General features: G+C 29.4%; 1 protein-coding gene across 9 annotated transcripts in view; it reads right to left on the bottom strand.

Moving 5' to 3' along the window:
* Nucleotides 1-1,990: 1,990 nt before the first annotated feature.
* LOC141450752 (phosphatidylcholine:ceramide cholinephosphotransferase 2-like) overlaps nt 1,991-13,827 on the bottom strand; it is a 67,099-nt gene continuing 55,262 nt past the window's right edge. For all 9 annotated transcript variants that reach the window (XM_074121505.1, XM_074121504.1, XM_074121500.1 and 6 more), the window contains 4 exons: nt 13,141-13,351; nt 12,088-12,362; nt 11,784-11,959; nt 1,991-10,864 (listed from right to left, as the gene is read on the bottom strand). In XM_074121505.1, the coding sequence (XP_073977606.1) occupies nt 10,709-10,864; nt 11,784-11,959; nt 12,088-12,362; nt 13,141-13,351 (818 nt within the window). In that variant the 3' untranslated portion in view covers nt 1,991-10,708. The remainder of the gene's footprint in view (nt 10,865-11,783; nt 11,960-12,087; nt 12,363-13,140; nt 13,352-13,827) is intronic.

The following is a 13,827-nucleotide window of genomic DNA, read 5'->3' as shown; positions in this document are numbered from 1 at the left end:
TGTCCCCCTAAAAAACTCATTGACTTTTCTATTATACGTCATTATTACATTTGTGGGTTTTTAGTAGTGCTCTCTATTGCACAGAGCAGCAATCTTAGGAAAGTAAAAATAATTTGAATTTCTATTTCTTTAAAGGTCTTAATAAATCAGTCGGAGACTTATTGAATATTATAGGCTATCTTTCTTTTCTGTAGTTTCTTCTGTTCTAATTGAAAGAAAATTCAGAGCCACAACTTCGTTACTTATGGCCCCTTTTCAAGCAGCTTAAAAAAAAAAATGTCAACACCATGCCGAATAAAAACAATAAGCTTGCTTACATTCATTAGTAAACTCTCTTGCTAGAAAACAAAAGTAATAAAATCTAAATTTTCATTTTATTTCGAGTTCCAATTTGTACTAATGATGCAGTAACATTAATATCCTTAGTATTACTATAATTACATAAAGTAATATACTTCTATTAATGTAAACTATTGAGTAGACCCTTGTGAAATTTAAATAATTTTTTAGTGGTCAAGACTGAAGTTCGCTAGCTATTTTCCGGTCCTAGATCGATCACAATTACTAGTTTCATCCTAGTTCGATGTTAGGATATTGCCAAATATTATAATAGTAACCAAATTATAGAATTTTTAACTCCACGTTCTCAATAACTACCTGAAAAAAATGAGCCTCCACCTTTCCAAAAAGAACTATCTTTCTTACACTGATAGCTGCTCCATCAACTCTAGCTGGTCCAGTCGAATTACCTAAAACTGTCACTTGGGATAAATTGCATAAATCATTGAATGACATTATGTATTTCTGTTAATTTTCTGAAGTGGCCAGTTTAATTATTTTATGCTTATACGAGTATTACTTCTTTCATTGCAATAGTTTGATTAAATTTTGAACGCTAAAAGAATAAACAATTCCATGAATAGAACACTTTTACTTCACCAAACTGCTGCTTCCGGATGAGTTATTCCGTTAGATCAAAGTAGTGGCCATTATCGGACAGCAGTTAACTCCCTAAAGCAGCAACTGATATAAAAGATAAAATTACTTTGCACATTTTAAAGAATAATAAAAGAAAAGGAAAATAAATATATTTGTTTATTTTATCTTTTTCTTATAATAAAAACATATTTTTTTTTGTTTTTACTACATATATTATAATGCTGTTCTATACAAAAACAAAATAATAGTAATAATAATACTATTATAACACTTGTAATAAACTTGAAAACAGAAAAATAATAAACGGAAGAAAGAATTTACACAAAAATTAAGCTTATTAAACAAACAACTTTGCACGAACAGAAGCTTTACAAAATAGGCATGTTACTATTTTTTTTTTTTTTTTTTTTTTTTTTTACTGAGATTCGTCTTTATTAAAAAAATATAGGCACATTTCATTTATTTAGTATTATTTTCTTTTTTAACTTGATTTATTTTCCTTAAAAATCAACCACCTAACTATAAAAACATTCAACCATCTTTAGAGAAGCATACTACCTTGTAGTACATATATTTATATTTTTAAAAAGTTGTATTCTAGTTATTTGTTCTTGTAAACAAATTAATCTCTAAAAAGCCAAATAATATTTTGTAAAAGCATAGTAATCCTTCAGGACGATGTATTAAAAATATTAATAATAATAATAATAAATAACTTAATGGAATTATTACAAATTTCTATGTTGTTATCCTATTCACACATTGTAATAATTTTTTCCGTAGCGTGAGATGCATCATCAAAACCGATTTTTGTTCAAGATAATTCATTCATTAATTTTAAATAAGTGAATTCATATAAGTACTTACATAAATAAAATTTACAATAAAGTAATTTTAGACGCTTATTTTATTTTATCTGAATTTTGAGAAAGGTGGACCTTTTAGCACATTCCAGTTCTTAAATGTTACAAGAGCGCTTAATGGTAAGCAACTGAACAAAAGAATAGTTAAAAACGTTTAAAATACTTCATTTTTTCTTTGCTTAAAAAAAAAAAAAAAAACATTAATGAGGTCTTTAAGAGGCGATGAAGGCAACTTTAAACGAAATAAAAAAACTGTACACTGGTCACTTAAATTTTCCTGTTTTAAGGGAAAAACGAATTCACCCTCCGAATCCTAACGAATATGTAGTTTCGAACGATGAAAGCTGGAATTTAACTGAAATAGTATTATTTTGTAAAGACCTCTCGTATCTTGCCAGAACTCCCCAAACTCATTATTCATAAAAAAAATAAATAAAAAAAAAATTAGAATGAATAAGCATTTTAGGTAATCCCTATTTATGGCCTAGCTCGAACTCTCTTGAATTCTTTAACTATGAATTTTATCATTTACCTTAACCTTATTATTATGCAAATGATATCTGTTCATAAACCTAATTGGTGTTGGACGTTAAGCCTCGACTGGAAAAAAATATTTTACTTACTTATGCAAGTGATACTCCCGACCGTTTCTTCCGGAAATGGAACTTTAAAGGAAAACCTATCTTGATCAATAACTTTTGGAAATGAAACTTACATACCAACCTATAGAAAGTAAAATACATTTGCACATTAAAATAATTTGACACGAAGCTAAACTCCATCTCTCAATAAACAGACTTGAGGATGTAAAACTTTAGAACTGCAAAAAAATAACACAAAGTTCTGAAACTACACCAACCTTTAGCTGAAGTTAAGGGCTTTACTGAAACAACCACTTAAGATGAAGCTAATTTTAAAGCATCAACGGACGATTGTCAGCAAAACGAACTGAATCATAATATGATTCTTATTATCAGTTTCTGGCTTTATTCAAAACTGTCAGGAAGACCTTAGTACAAAAATGAAATTATTAATAATTGGAAAGCAGACATACAATATGATACACGGGTTCCAATCTCATTTATAAGATATTTTAAAGAATAATCAATCCAGAAACAGGTAGGAGGTGAGTATCACAAGTAGTAGCCCAAGTATTTATTGATTCTAACTTGTTACAACTATTTTACAGTAATTGCAGGCTAAATGGCGAGAAATTAATAAACAAATAAACCTTGTTGTAAAAACTTGCTTGAGATGGGTTATTTTACTATTTTCAAGTTCTGGAAGCAAAAAAAAACAAGACCTCAGGCTTTACCAAAACGTTAGTTTTCGTTTGGTTTTTCTTAGCAAAACTGATAATTAAGTCAAGTCTAAACTAAATAGGTATATTTGATCAATGAGCTAATCAGTATTCTTTTTACTCTAATCTAATACCATTACATTAACACCAGAAAATTAAGAGCAAAAATACTTCTCAGACCTTAATACCTCGTCATACTGATATTGTTAACAAAAACCCATTTCTATTTTACCACTTAACAACGTATTAATAACCTCCTCCACAAATAGTGGAAAAACTTAGAAAATGAAAGTAAAAATTTCTCTGCACAACTTGTTAAATCAACTAGTAAGGATGTACAAAAGCAAATTGAAGCTTGAAAAGCTTGAGATAAATGAAAACTGTAATTTCAAAATATAGTTTGTTGAAAGATTAGAAAAAGTAAATACTGAAGAATGTTAAAATAAGAAACAAGCTTTTGTTTAATTTAGTTCTTGGATATTAATTAGTAGCTTTGGCTTAGGAGGATGCATCGTATATATGAAGCCGAAGTTTGGCGACAGGGTAATAGAAAAAAAACGGACTGCATTCGCTTGTAAACGAACTCCAAGATAACAATAAGACGTATCATGCTAATAAGTAAAGATAATAAAATACTTCAGTGAGTTTACAAGTTTTGCTGCGAAAATTAACTAAAGATATAAATGAAAAAGTGTTTTGGTGCTACTAATTAAAAATTGAGATGAAAAAGAGAGATTTATCATTTCTTTGCTTAGCACGTTGCTTTCTTCTTACCCTCGAGATTTGGCCTATCACGAAGAGGTCTTAGGAATGTTGTTCAGCAACAAAGGTGAACATCGAAAGGCTTTGTTCAACGAAGCATCAGTGTACCCAAATCTAGAAAGAAAGGAAAAAATTACGAATAACATTTACACACTTTTTTTAGATGTTACTCTCGTCAGTACGCCGTGAAAAAGGAACCCTTTTCTCAATATTCTTGAGTAAATAAATAAAAAAAATTGCAATTAGTTTTGCTCTAATTTACCAAATGTTTCGCACTTAAAACAATGAATTAAAATATTACTTATTGTTACAATGGAATTAATTTAGAACAAAATATATGCCTCCAAGCTCTCAAGGAACCGTAATTTAATACAATTCAACATTAATGGGAGGATTTCAATTTAAAATTACTAAATTAATTCCTTTCTTGTTTTTAATTAATATATATATATTTAGAAAAATTTAATAAATATTTAATTCAACAAAAATACTACCCTGCCTGCATTCGCTACCTTTTCTTTCTATATTTTTTGTTTTTCGATTTTTTACGACATACTAATTAAAAAATCTAAAAGAAAAAACTAAAAACAATTAAATCGGATATGAATTTTTTTACAAAACTACATTTTTTCAACATTTTATTAAATTATGGAATTTGTTTAACTTTATTTTATTTATTTATTTTTTTTAATAAATGGCAAGGAAGAATTTAACAAAGTTATTTTTTAAAAAAATATATTACAAATAGTCTGCGTAATAATAATACAAGGAGGTAAATACATTTATGTAAAAATGTATACACACAAATTTTCTTACGAATATAATAACAAAATTTTTAATAGCCCGAAGAGTTTGGGCATTTCATAATAATTTGATCTATGCCTTAAAAAAAAAAAACCTGTACATTTTTAAAAAATGGCTATTTTTTTAAATTAAAGGAAGGCATTAAGTGTAAAATTTTTGTTTACGTTTCTAAAAAACTAAACTACTATGGGAATACATCACAGAAACTTTTTTAATTTCTCTTCTTTTTGTTTCACTTCATTGAAGTATTTCTTTTGTTCTATGAATTTTGTTTGTTCTTCTTTGTACTTGTTACAATGTTTTATTAAAAGAAAAATTCTATTAGCAAAAAAAAGAAAAAAGAAAAAAAGAAAGACTGAATTCAATGGTTTACCGAAAATAAAGAAAATAGTAGCCAACATTTTTTGATATAATTGTGCTACGCTTTCAAAACAATCTAAACAAAACATCTGGTATTAATCACTCAAATGACACTTTCTCTTACATCAATTAATAATTTCTCTTACTGAGAATGAGGAAGTATTGTATCGGGCAGATTTTTGCCGGATATATAGATTTAGAGGACCCCCTCAAATTAGTGCTTACAAATTGTAAGTGCTTAAAATCTGTTTCTGTCGGTAAGCGTGTGATCAACACAAGTCAAAAACGAAAATCGCCAATTATTTCAAATTATATTTAAAATGTGGTAAGTCCTTAGTGATGGATCATACAGCTGTTTTTTTTTTTTTTTTAGACGCAGCACGCATGTTTATTATAAACCCTAACCGAGTTTCGGACATTCAAACATTATCAGATTAATCAGTTTGGTGTAGAGTATCGATTTCTCTTATGTTTATAACCTGCACTGCACTTGCTAAATGGTTACTCGATTATAATAAACAGAAGAAATGTCTCAAATAAAAAAAAACACGTATTTTATAGTGTACGTTGTTTAAAGAAAATTATTGATTTTTGAAAACAAAAATCATGTAAAACTAAAAACAGCTTTTAGCGATTTTTTTTTTTGTTTTTGAAATTTTCTGCCAGGCAGTGCGAAAGAGAGAGAGGAAGAAAAAAATGTGTCAGTGGATTAAAATCGATTTTTTGCAACGATGAATGTTCAATACTGAAAACTCTACACGTTTACAAGATATTCTCTTAACAAAAACTAACAAATTTCATTCTGAAAACTCACACGAATTGCTCTTAAAATGTTGACATTTGTTACATATCTACTTTAGAAGCTGGATGTTTACTGTTTACATTTAGTTTACACTTACTGAAAGTAAATCGTAAAGTATACACAGAAACAAGTAGAAAAACTAAAATAAAACAACAAACAAGAGATGGAAGGTGAGAAATTTTGTAAGAGAAAATCGTGTGAATGTTCACATTGTCAGCTTTATATCATTTTAACCGAGCGACTGAACGTTGCTGAACAATAAAAACCTTATTTGCTAGCTGTACAATAAATAGAAATCAAAATTTCAGCCTTATACACAAAATTTCAACTTGAAAGATAATCTTTTAAGAAATTTCATTTGACTAAATGAAATGCAAACTTATATATGAAAAGAAAGAGGTTTATAAAAAAAATATTTAGTTCTAATATTTAAAACCGTAGCATTTAAGTTGATTAACATCGACAGGTATATTTAATTTTGGTTTTGTTTTAAATTTACAAAGCATTTTTTTTTTTTTTATAAGGAAGCATGTACAGCTTTTTTTGTGTTATAAACCTAGAATATTAGAATACATATCATGAAAAATCTATAAATATTTTTTCTCCACATCCCTTTTTTATTTACACAATTACTTCAAAAATTAAATTAAGTTTTATATATATAAATTTATGAACTAGTGGAGAAAAAAAAAAATGCACTTTGTTACATGTTACCGCTAAATACGCATGTAAAAAAAAATATCCTTTATTTTGAATTACTTCAAAAAATAAAAAATAAATTCAAAAATTGAGACAATATACAACTTCTTCATCTTCGAAAAGTAAAATTAATAGTTAATTCTATTTACTATATTTCATATTGATTTCTTTTTATTCAATTGGGTGAATCAAGGAACACTTTTTTATTTTTTTTTTATCTAAACAAAAGATCATTGGAAGGTGTAAATATCACAAAAATATTTCTTTTCATTCATGTTATTATTTCCTTACGTTTTTAAATTAATAATCACAAAACAGTGGCAAAACATATGTATCTATAAAATAATTGTAGAAAAAAGATTGAATGCCAAAAATGTTTACTTATTCCCTATATGAATTTTCAAATTCCTCTCGCATATCTGAATATTAATGGACAATGGAAATCCTTAAAAAAAATGAGGGAGAGTTCGCGTTCAAACTCAGCGATAACTTCCTTATCTTAAAAAAAATTAAGTTAATTTTCCATTTATTTCTGCCTTCTTAACAACCACTCTTAATGTTTTTAAAAAAGGATTCATTAAAATAGTATTAAGTTTTACTTTCAATATCCTTGTTTTCCTTTTCACTTGACTTTCTTATACTTACCATTTTAATATTACGTTCGGCTTCTGGCCATTTATACTACCTATAGAGAAGGTATACTTGTGATCATAAATTTCAAAATTCCATAAGTGGAATTACCACAATTAAATCAATAACTTATCTGAATAATTTTCATCCTGAGATTGAGAAAGTGCATAGTTTCAATTGAATCAATCTATTCAGTGTAACTTGCAGTTTTACAATGTGGATAATGTTAATAAGACTTAAGTCTGATTTTTTGAAATTCTAATTAGAAGAGAAAAAGATATAAGTTAGAACTTCAAGAATAGAGAAAGTAGTTTTTGTTTACACATCTTACAATTTTAAAGCTGCAGTAAAGAATAGAAGTAGAAAATTAACTTATTCTGAAAAGATAAGGATATTGTATATCCGGAACAAACGAGCTGCAGTACTAAAAGGGTGCAATGTATTAAATAAAACACACAAAAATTGGATAAATTGATTCGAATTTTATAAATTTTTAATTAAAAAGCATTGAAATTAAAAAAAAAAAAAATAATAATAATACAGAGGACTTCTCAAAATTAACAAATGTTAAAAAAAGTGGATATACACATACATTTTTTTTGTTAATTACCCTGTAATAAAAAAATAAAGAAAAAAAAAATATTACAGGTAAATGCCAATTATATCACAGCCAACTCTTACAATACTCACTTATACAAAAGCAAAAAATTAATCATTCAGAACTTTTTTTTAAATTGATTTGTTTTCTTTTTGGTTTCGTTCCAACAAAGCCTTAATGCTGAAACTGTGATAATTCGAAGTATAAGCATAACGTTCTAAAACTAGTGTAAAAATAGACTGATTGCCCTCGGATTTCATATTGTAGTCATTCCTCAAATAACGCCTAGGCCAGTGGTCGGCAAACCGCTCTCTTGAGTGTGACTCTGCCACGAAATACTTAAAATTTTAATTTAATAAATAATATCGTTTTAAGTAAGATATCAAGTTTTATTTAACGTACCTACAGTTTAAAGACTTAAAACTTTAGGTAGTTTCATGAGTTAATTTTAAGGAGGCTGTAGAGTGAAAGAAGATATATTTAGTGCCGAGGATAGAGAAAGGTATGTTGAGATGGTTTGGACATATAGAGATGATGGAACGAAAGAAGATAGACGAAACAAGTATACAAGACGCATGTGGAGTGTACATAGGAAGAGGCTTCAAGCGAATCTATGAGGAAGTACGTATACGGAAGTACTAGTATTTAGCAAAGGCCATCTTAAGAGCACCCTAATTAAGTTAATAACAATGTACTTACCTATATAGTTTAAATTTAAAAAATTTGGCTCTCAAAAGAGAAATTTGAATCGTTATTATGTTGATATTTGGCTCTTTGCCGACCACTGGCCTAGACTATTAGTGATTCCTTGCAATTGATGATTCAACCAATGTACGTCGCGTACTTCTGCTTTTACATACTTTAATTTAAAAAATTTGGAATTGATGAGATGTATCAAGATTAGCTATGCTTCGTTTTATCTTGACCGCTCGTCCATACAAATATGATATTTTTTTCAATACTTATTTTATTTTATTTTTAAATTTTTATTCGAACTGTACAAGAGATGATAGACAAAGAAAAAATGCATGAAAGAAGCGTTTAAAACAAAATTTCAAAATTCAAGAATTACTACTTGATGGCTGAGGTTTCTTAAACTGAAGGCTGGTACAGTACTCCCAGCGATTTTTGGAGGAAGCTACGATGCAAATTGAAAATTTACTTTAAACTAAGAAAACATGACCTGATGCTCTACGTTATACTCAAAAGTCGAAGACAATAAATCAGAAAATGACTTTTGACTTTAACTGTTAACATCTACGTTCAGAAAACATTGAAAAATAACTAATATTACACTTGCATTAACTAGAAGCAAAGTATTTATTCTTCATTTCGGCAATACAACAACGCACCCGCCACAATTAATAAATCTGTTTCCGAGATAAAAAAAAATCAGCTGATGATTCTCCTTAAGTCTTACAATTTCGCAGTCCTGGTTTCCATGCGCGATTTGTTATAGTTCCCATAATTTAAAACAAAGCAGAAAGATGGCGATTTGACATCATTGATTCCTTCGATGGTTTTGAATGTTTTTGGAAAGAAGACTGCCTTGCGAGAAATGGAAACACCACTGAAACTAATTAGTGAATAAAAGAAAATACTTTGAAACGTACAAGTATCTTATATACTGACTTATAATACTGAAAAACCAAAAGTCTTCTAATTTACTAAACAAACAATATTGAAATAAAAACAAATCGAAAGACCAACAATAGAACCCTAAATATCTCACAATTCATCGCAGCATTGATAATTGTACGTGAATATATTCGCTTAGCTACTGCGGCGTCACAGTCAATTTAACAGACAAAAAAAACGAGTTACAAGCTTACCATCCATTTGAGATGTACAGAAATTCAAGCTAAATGAGGAGTTCTTGATATCTACAATACCAATCACGAAACGCGATATTGATTACAAATCATCAGCCAGCAACTAATTTTAGAAACTGCTTTTTGGAACAAAACCTTTCGTAAATAAATTTTTTTCCCCTTCTTCTAAAACATAAATTCCTTCCAATCATAATTATTATATTACCCATTTCATACATTTATATATACAATATATTTGTGCGCACGAATAAACGTAAATAAAAACTGCCTATACACCATTTTTGTTTTCATTCACTAAAATACACACGCGCAAATCTAATTTAAAAAACAGATTACAACAAAAAAATCATTACCTCTCAGATTATGTATGTACAAATTCCTTATTTTGTCTCTTTTGCTAGGGTTACAAAATCTACTGTTTACTTTAGCGGCAACATATATACATAAATATATATATATATGAATGGATGTATATATATTTTAGATGTATAAATGGTGAGTTTTAATAATAATATTAATAATACGAAATGCTTCTTCTTCACGCTTAGAAAATTGTCCCTTTTCTGTAGCGATAATTACACAAAACTATGGCTTCAATATGTACACAAAATGTTAAAAATAAAATTTAACTATTTTTTCAAACCTAATATCATTTTACCTAGCGCCCGCTCCCACAAAACAAAATGTACAAAATATAGATATTTGTTATATTTTTCTATATAAATATTTTCAATTTTATATATATTTTTTTAAATTTCTTAATAAAACTATGTTACAATATACTATTTTTAATTTCGCACGTTTTTATTTTTTATTCATTTTTTTTAAAACAATACAAATTTAATTTTTTTTAAAGGAAGGCCTGCTTTATCATAGAGAGGAAAACTATGAATTAAATGATGTTTTATAGTAATAACAAAACTACTATCTCACTTAGTTAGCGCTACATTACCGAGTAGTCCTTTTATTTAAAAATTCATCAAATAATAATTATAACTGCCGTATATGGTGAGATGGCGGCAGCCTTTGACATGGACCATCTACAGTACCAGCTGTGGTCGAGGAAGGTATATCCGGATGTGCCCCACTGACGGTTAGCCAGTAGAAGAATTGTATGTACTAACTATCCCGGTTTGGATGTTTAGCTAATAACCTCCTGGGCCAAGGTAAAGGCCAATTGTATAGTCTGGGAATTGGACCGCCGACATTGCCTTCAAAATAGCAAAATATCTTGAACCACCAGATTCTTGAAAGAGTGTTGTCAGCGGTTGCTTGCTGAAAAGAAATCAATATCTAAATAATTATAGAAATATTGTGCTTATTTTCATAATTCGTTGTTATAAATTAGATTAGAATAATATCACTGTCTATTTCGGTAAAATCTACTGTCAATGAAGCCTAGATCGATCCCACGACTCGTTAATCTCGAGGTCTACAAGCTAAAGATATACTCGGCTGCGTAGGTGATCAATCTGACACTTTCTTTTACTTTTTACTCTTACATAATCATGGAGGGGCTTCGCTCCCCATGCCCCTCATTCCGCTCAATCAAATCCTAACTGGTAGAGTCAGTGTTCTAAAACTAACCAAGTCCTTGCGATCCAACTAGTACACTGTTCGGATCACTATTTGTGCTTAGATTCGAGTATTTTGTCATCATACTCTCTTATAGAAACTTTAAGGGAAACTAAAAACACTATATGAATTAAAAGATGCGTTCTTTACCAAGGAATACACTATACTTGCAATGTTTCTGATTAAAAATTACTTTGGAACACTACTCCTTGCATTTCCCACAATTGATGGGAGGTTTCGGCCACTACCCACTTGAGACTTCACTACGTATTTCTACTTTTATAACTAATCTTACGCCAATCCAATCGTAAGCGTGTATCAATCAGTATTTCAATAAAGATCATGTTTTTCCTGTACAAATTTTCTAAACACAATAACTTAATAGAATGATGTAGTCGATGCAACAAGAAAGGTTACAAAATCCTAGAATGAGTTAGGACTCTCGTTTAACTTTACCCAGAAAAATGTTTTATTAATGCTAAGTTTTTGCGGTAGCGAATGACTGACTAATGTCTTCAATCAAAACAATACTTTTCTTCCTGAGAATGAACTGTTTGCGAAAGGCATGAGTCAGTTTCTATACAAATATTACTAGAAATAATTTTTAAAAAAGCCATACCTTCAACTTTTTGTGATTAGCTAATGTATGATATATCCAGAATGTTCTGGTAGTTACGTAGTATGCTATTAACACATCAACTGTATAGTGCCCTCTGGCCAACAATACTAATAAAATTCCTAACGTTGATAATAACAAAGAACCCCAATGCAGCATTATTAATCTTTTCGGCGAATCTGTAATGTAATAATCATCATTATATTTTTAATTTCTTCAATATTATTAATTTTTTTTAAAGGATTTCATTTATATTAGTCTAATGTACAATCATATAGAATAAGAAACAGGAAGAGATAGTACTTACATTCGTTAATGATGAGGTAACACATGACTAGGACGACAGTATGTCCGCTGTAGATGAAGTCACCACAGTATGTGTGTTTGCCATTAATTGAAAGTCCAAAGCCTGACATTAGTTGGAAGACCCTTTTTGCTACGATAACAAAACTGGTAGAATTTGCTTTAGGCGAACAGTAATAAGTAGTACTGGACACTGGCAGTACTGTCACGTACATCGTGATAGATCTCATGAAGTAGAGAACTGATACCATTAGGAACACCCTTCGAAACACTATAAATCTAGAAAATAATGAACACATACCACAAATTAGATAAACTAATCATATAAACGTTTTTATCAAATGAGTTCTAGATGTACAATTGTATTTTAGTTTCCATTGTTCTTGCAAGATACCTAATTTTTTTTCGAAATCTGTTCCAAAATTCAAAGATTTCTTTTAACTTTGCACAAATGCACTCTACAAGGTAAGAGTATTATCATCCGAAAGGACTTTCAAGATCTACGAATATTACAGTAACTTTTCGAAACTGTTAAGTCTAACTTTAGAAGGATCGCGTTATAATATACATCTCTAGATACAGGCCATACCTGAAAATGCATTTTCTTATATCGTACCAGAGCAGTAGGTTAGACTTGAGGAACACTTTCTTTACTACGGATGTCCATTCTCTATACAGAATAATTAATAACTTCTCGTGTATAACAAGTATATATTTACAATAACTTGTAAGGTATCCAAAGATGGTGAACTGGACTTGTGCAACATAAAAAAAAATCCCGAATAGGAAAAATGTTTAAATGTCTACAACCCCTCTTCAGAATCATCTCTGCTCAAACAAGTAAAACCCCACACTAGAGAGCTGCATCTTACTTGCATTATAAATGCATAAATATTCGGAGAAGTCCATAGAAATCAGATATTACTATTTATAATGAATCCATAGGTGATTTTGATGTAACTTTCGCTGTAGTTACCTCAATTCCAATACATGAATCCATTGATAATCCATTAAACAACTATTTTCATAATAAAGCTAATAATATTATGCTAAATACCTGTGTTTATGCAGTACTATGACTAGGAAAGTTACATTGGTCGAAATCATGATGATTATCTCCGAAACATCCAGTGCACTGGGATATGTAGGTATATTGTCCAATATAATGTCTGGCAGGGGAGGGTATTTATCCTTATCTGGAACGCGTTCGTGTACTAACGCAAGAGATGCGGTTGTAAGAATGAAATTCACCGTTAATATTATGAATGCTGAAAAAGACAAAACAAAAAAGTTTTCAGTAAATAGTGTTAAAATCAAATTACAAATATTACAGCAAATTTTAAAGAAAATACTTTTTCTTTTGAAAAAAAATCAAACAAATGGTTTGAAAGGCTATCGAATTTGTTGCGAATATTGATGGTATATCAGAGGTTGAAAACTTGTTCTAGGCGGATGACCTGGTGATAGCAAACGCGACACAGTAAAACAATTAATTTATTGCAGAAATATTGTTCTTCAAACGATTTAGAAGTTAATACTGTTTAGCGAGAGGGCAGGACTAAAAAATATGCATTTTTTTTTATAACATTGACCTCTCCAGGTGGTTAAAAGCTATAGATATTGGTGAGTTGTTTTATCTAAATCTGGATTGTTCTTGGAAGAATCGAGGAAAGCCTCTAGTGATAAGACAAGTGCTGCATGTGGTGCAGTTTTCAAACTCTTTGCGAACACTAAGCTACATTCC

The sequence above is a fragment of the Rhodnius prolixus genome, unplaced genomic scaffold, assembly GCF_049639745.1.
Source record: "Rhodnius prolixus isolate KJV_2025 unplaced genomic scaffold, Rpr scaffold_8, whole genome shotgun sequence".
Lineage (NCBI taxonomy): Eukaryota > Metazoa > Arthropoda > Insecta > Hemiptera > Reduviidae > Rhodnius > Rhodnius prolixus.
Note: the sequence above shows the minus strand (reverse complement) of the source record. Positions and strands in the feature narration are given on the sequence as shown.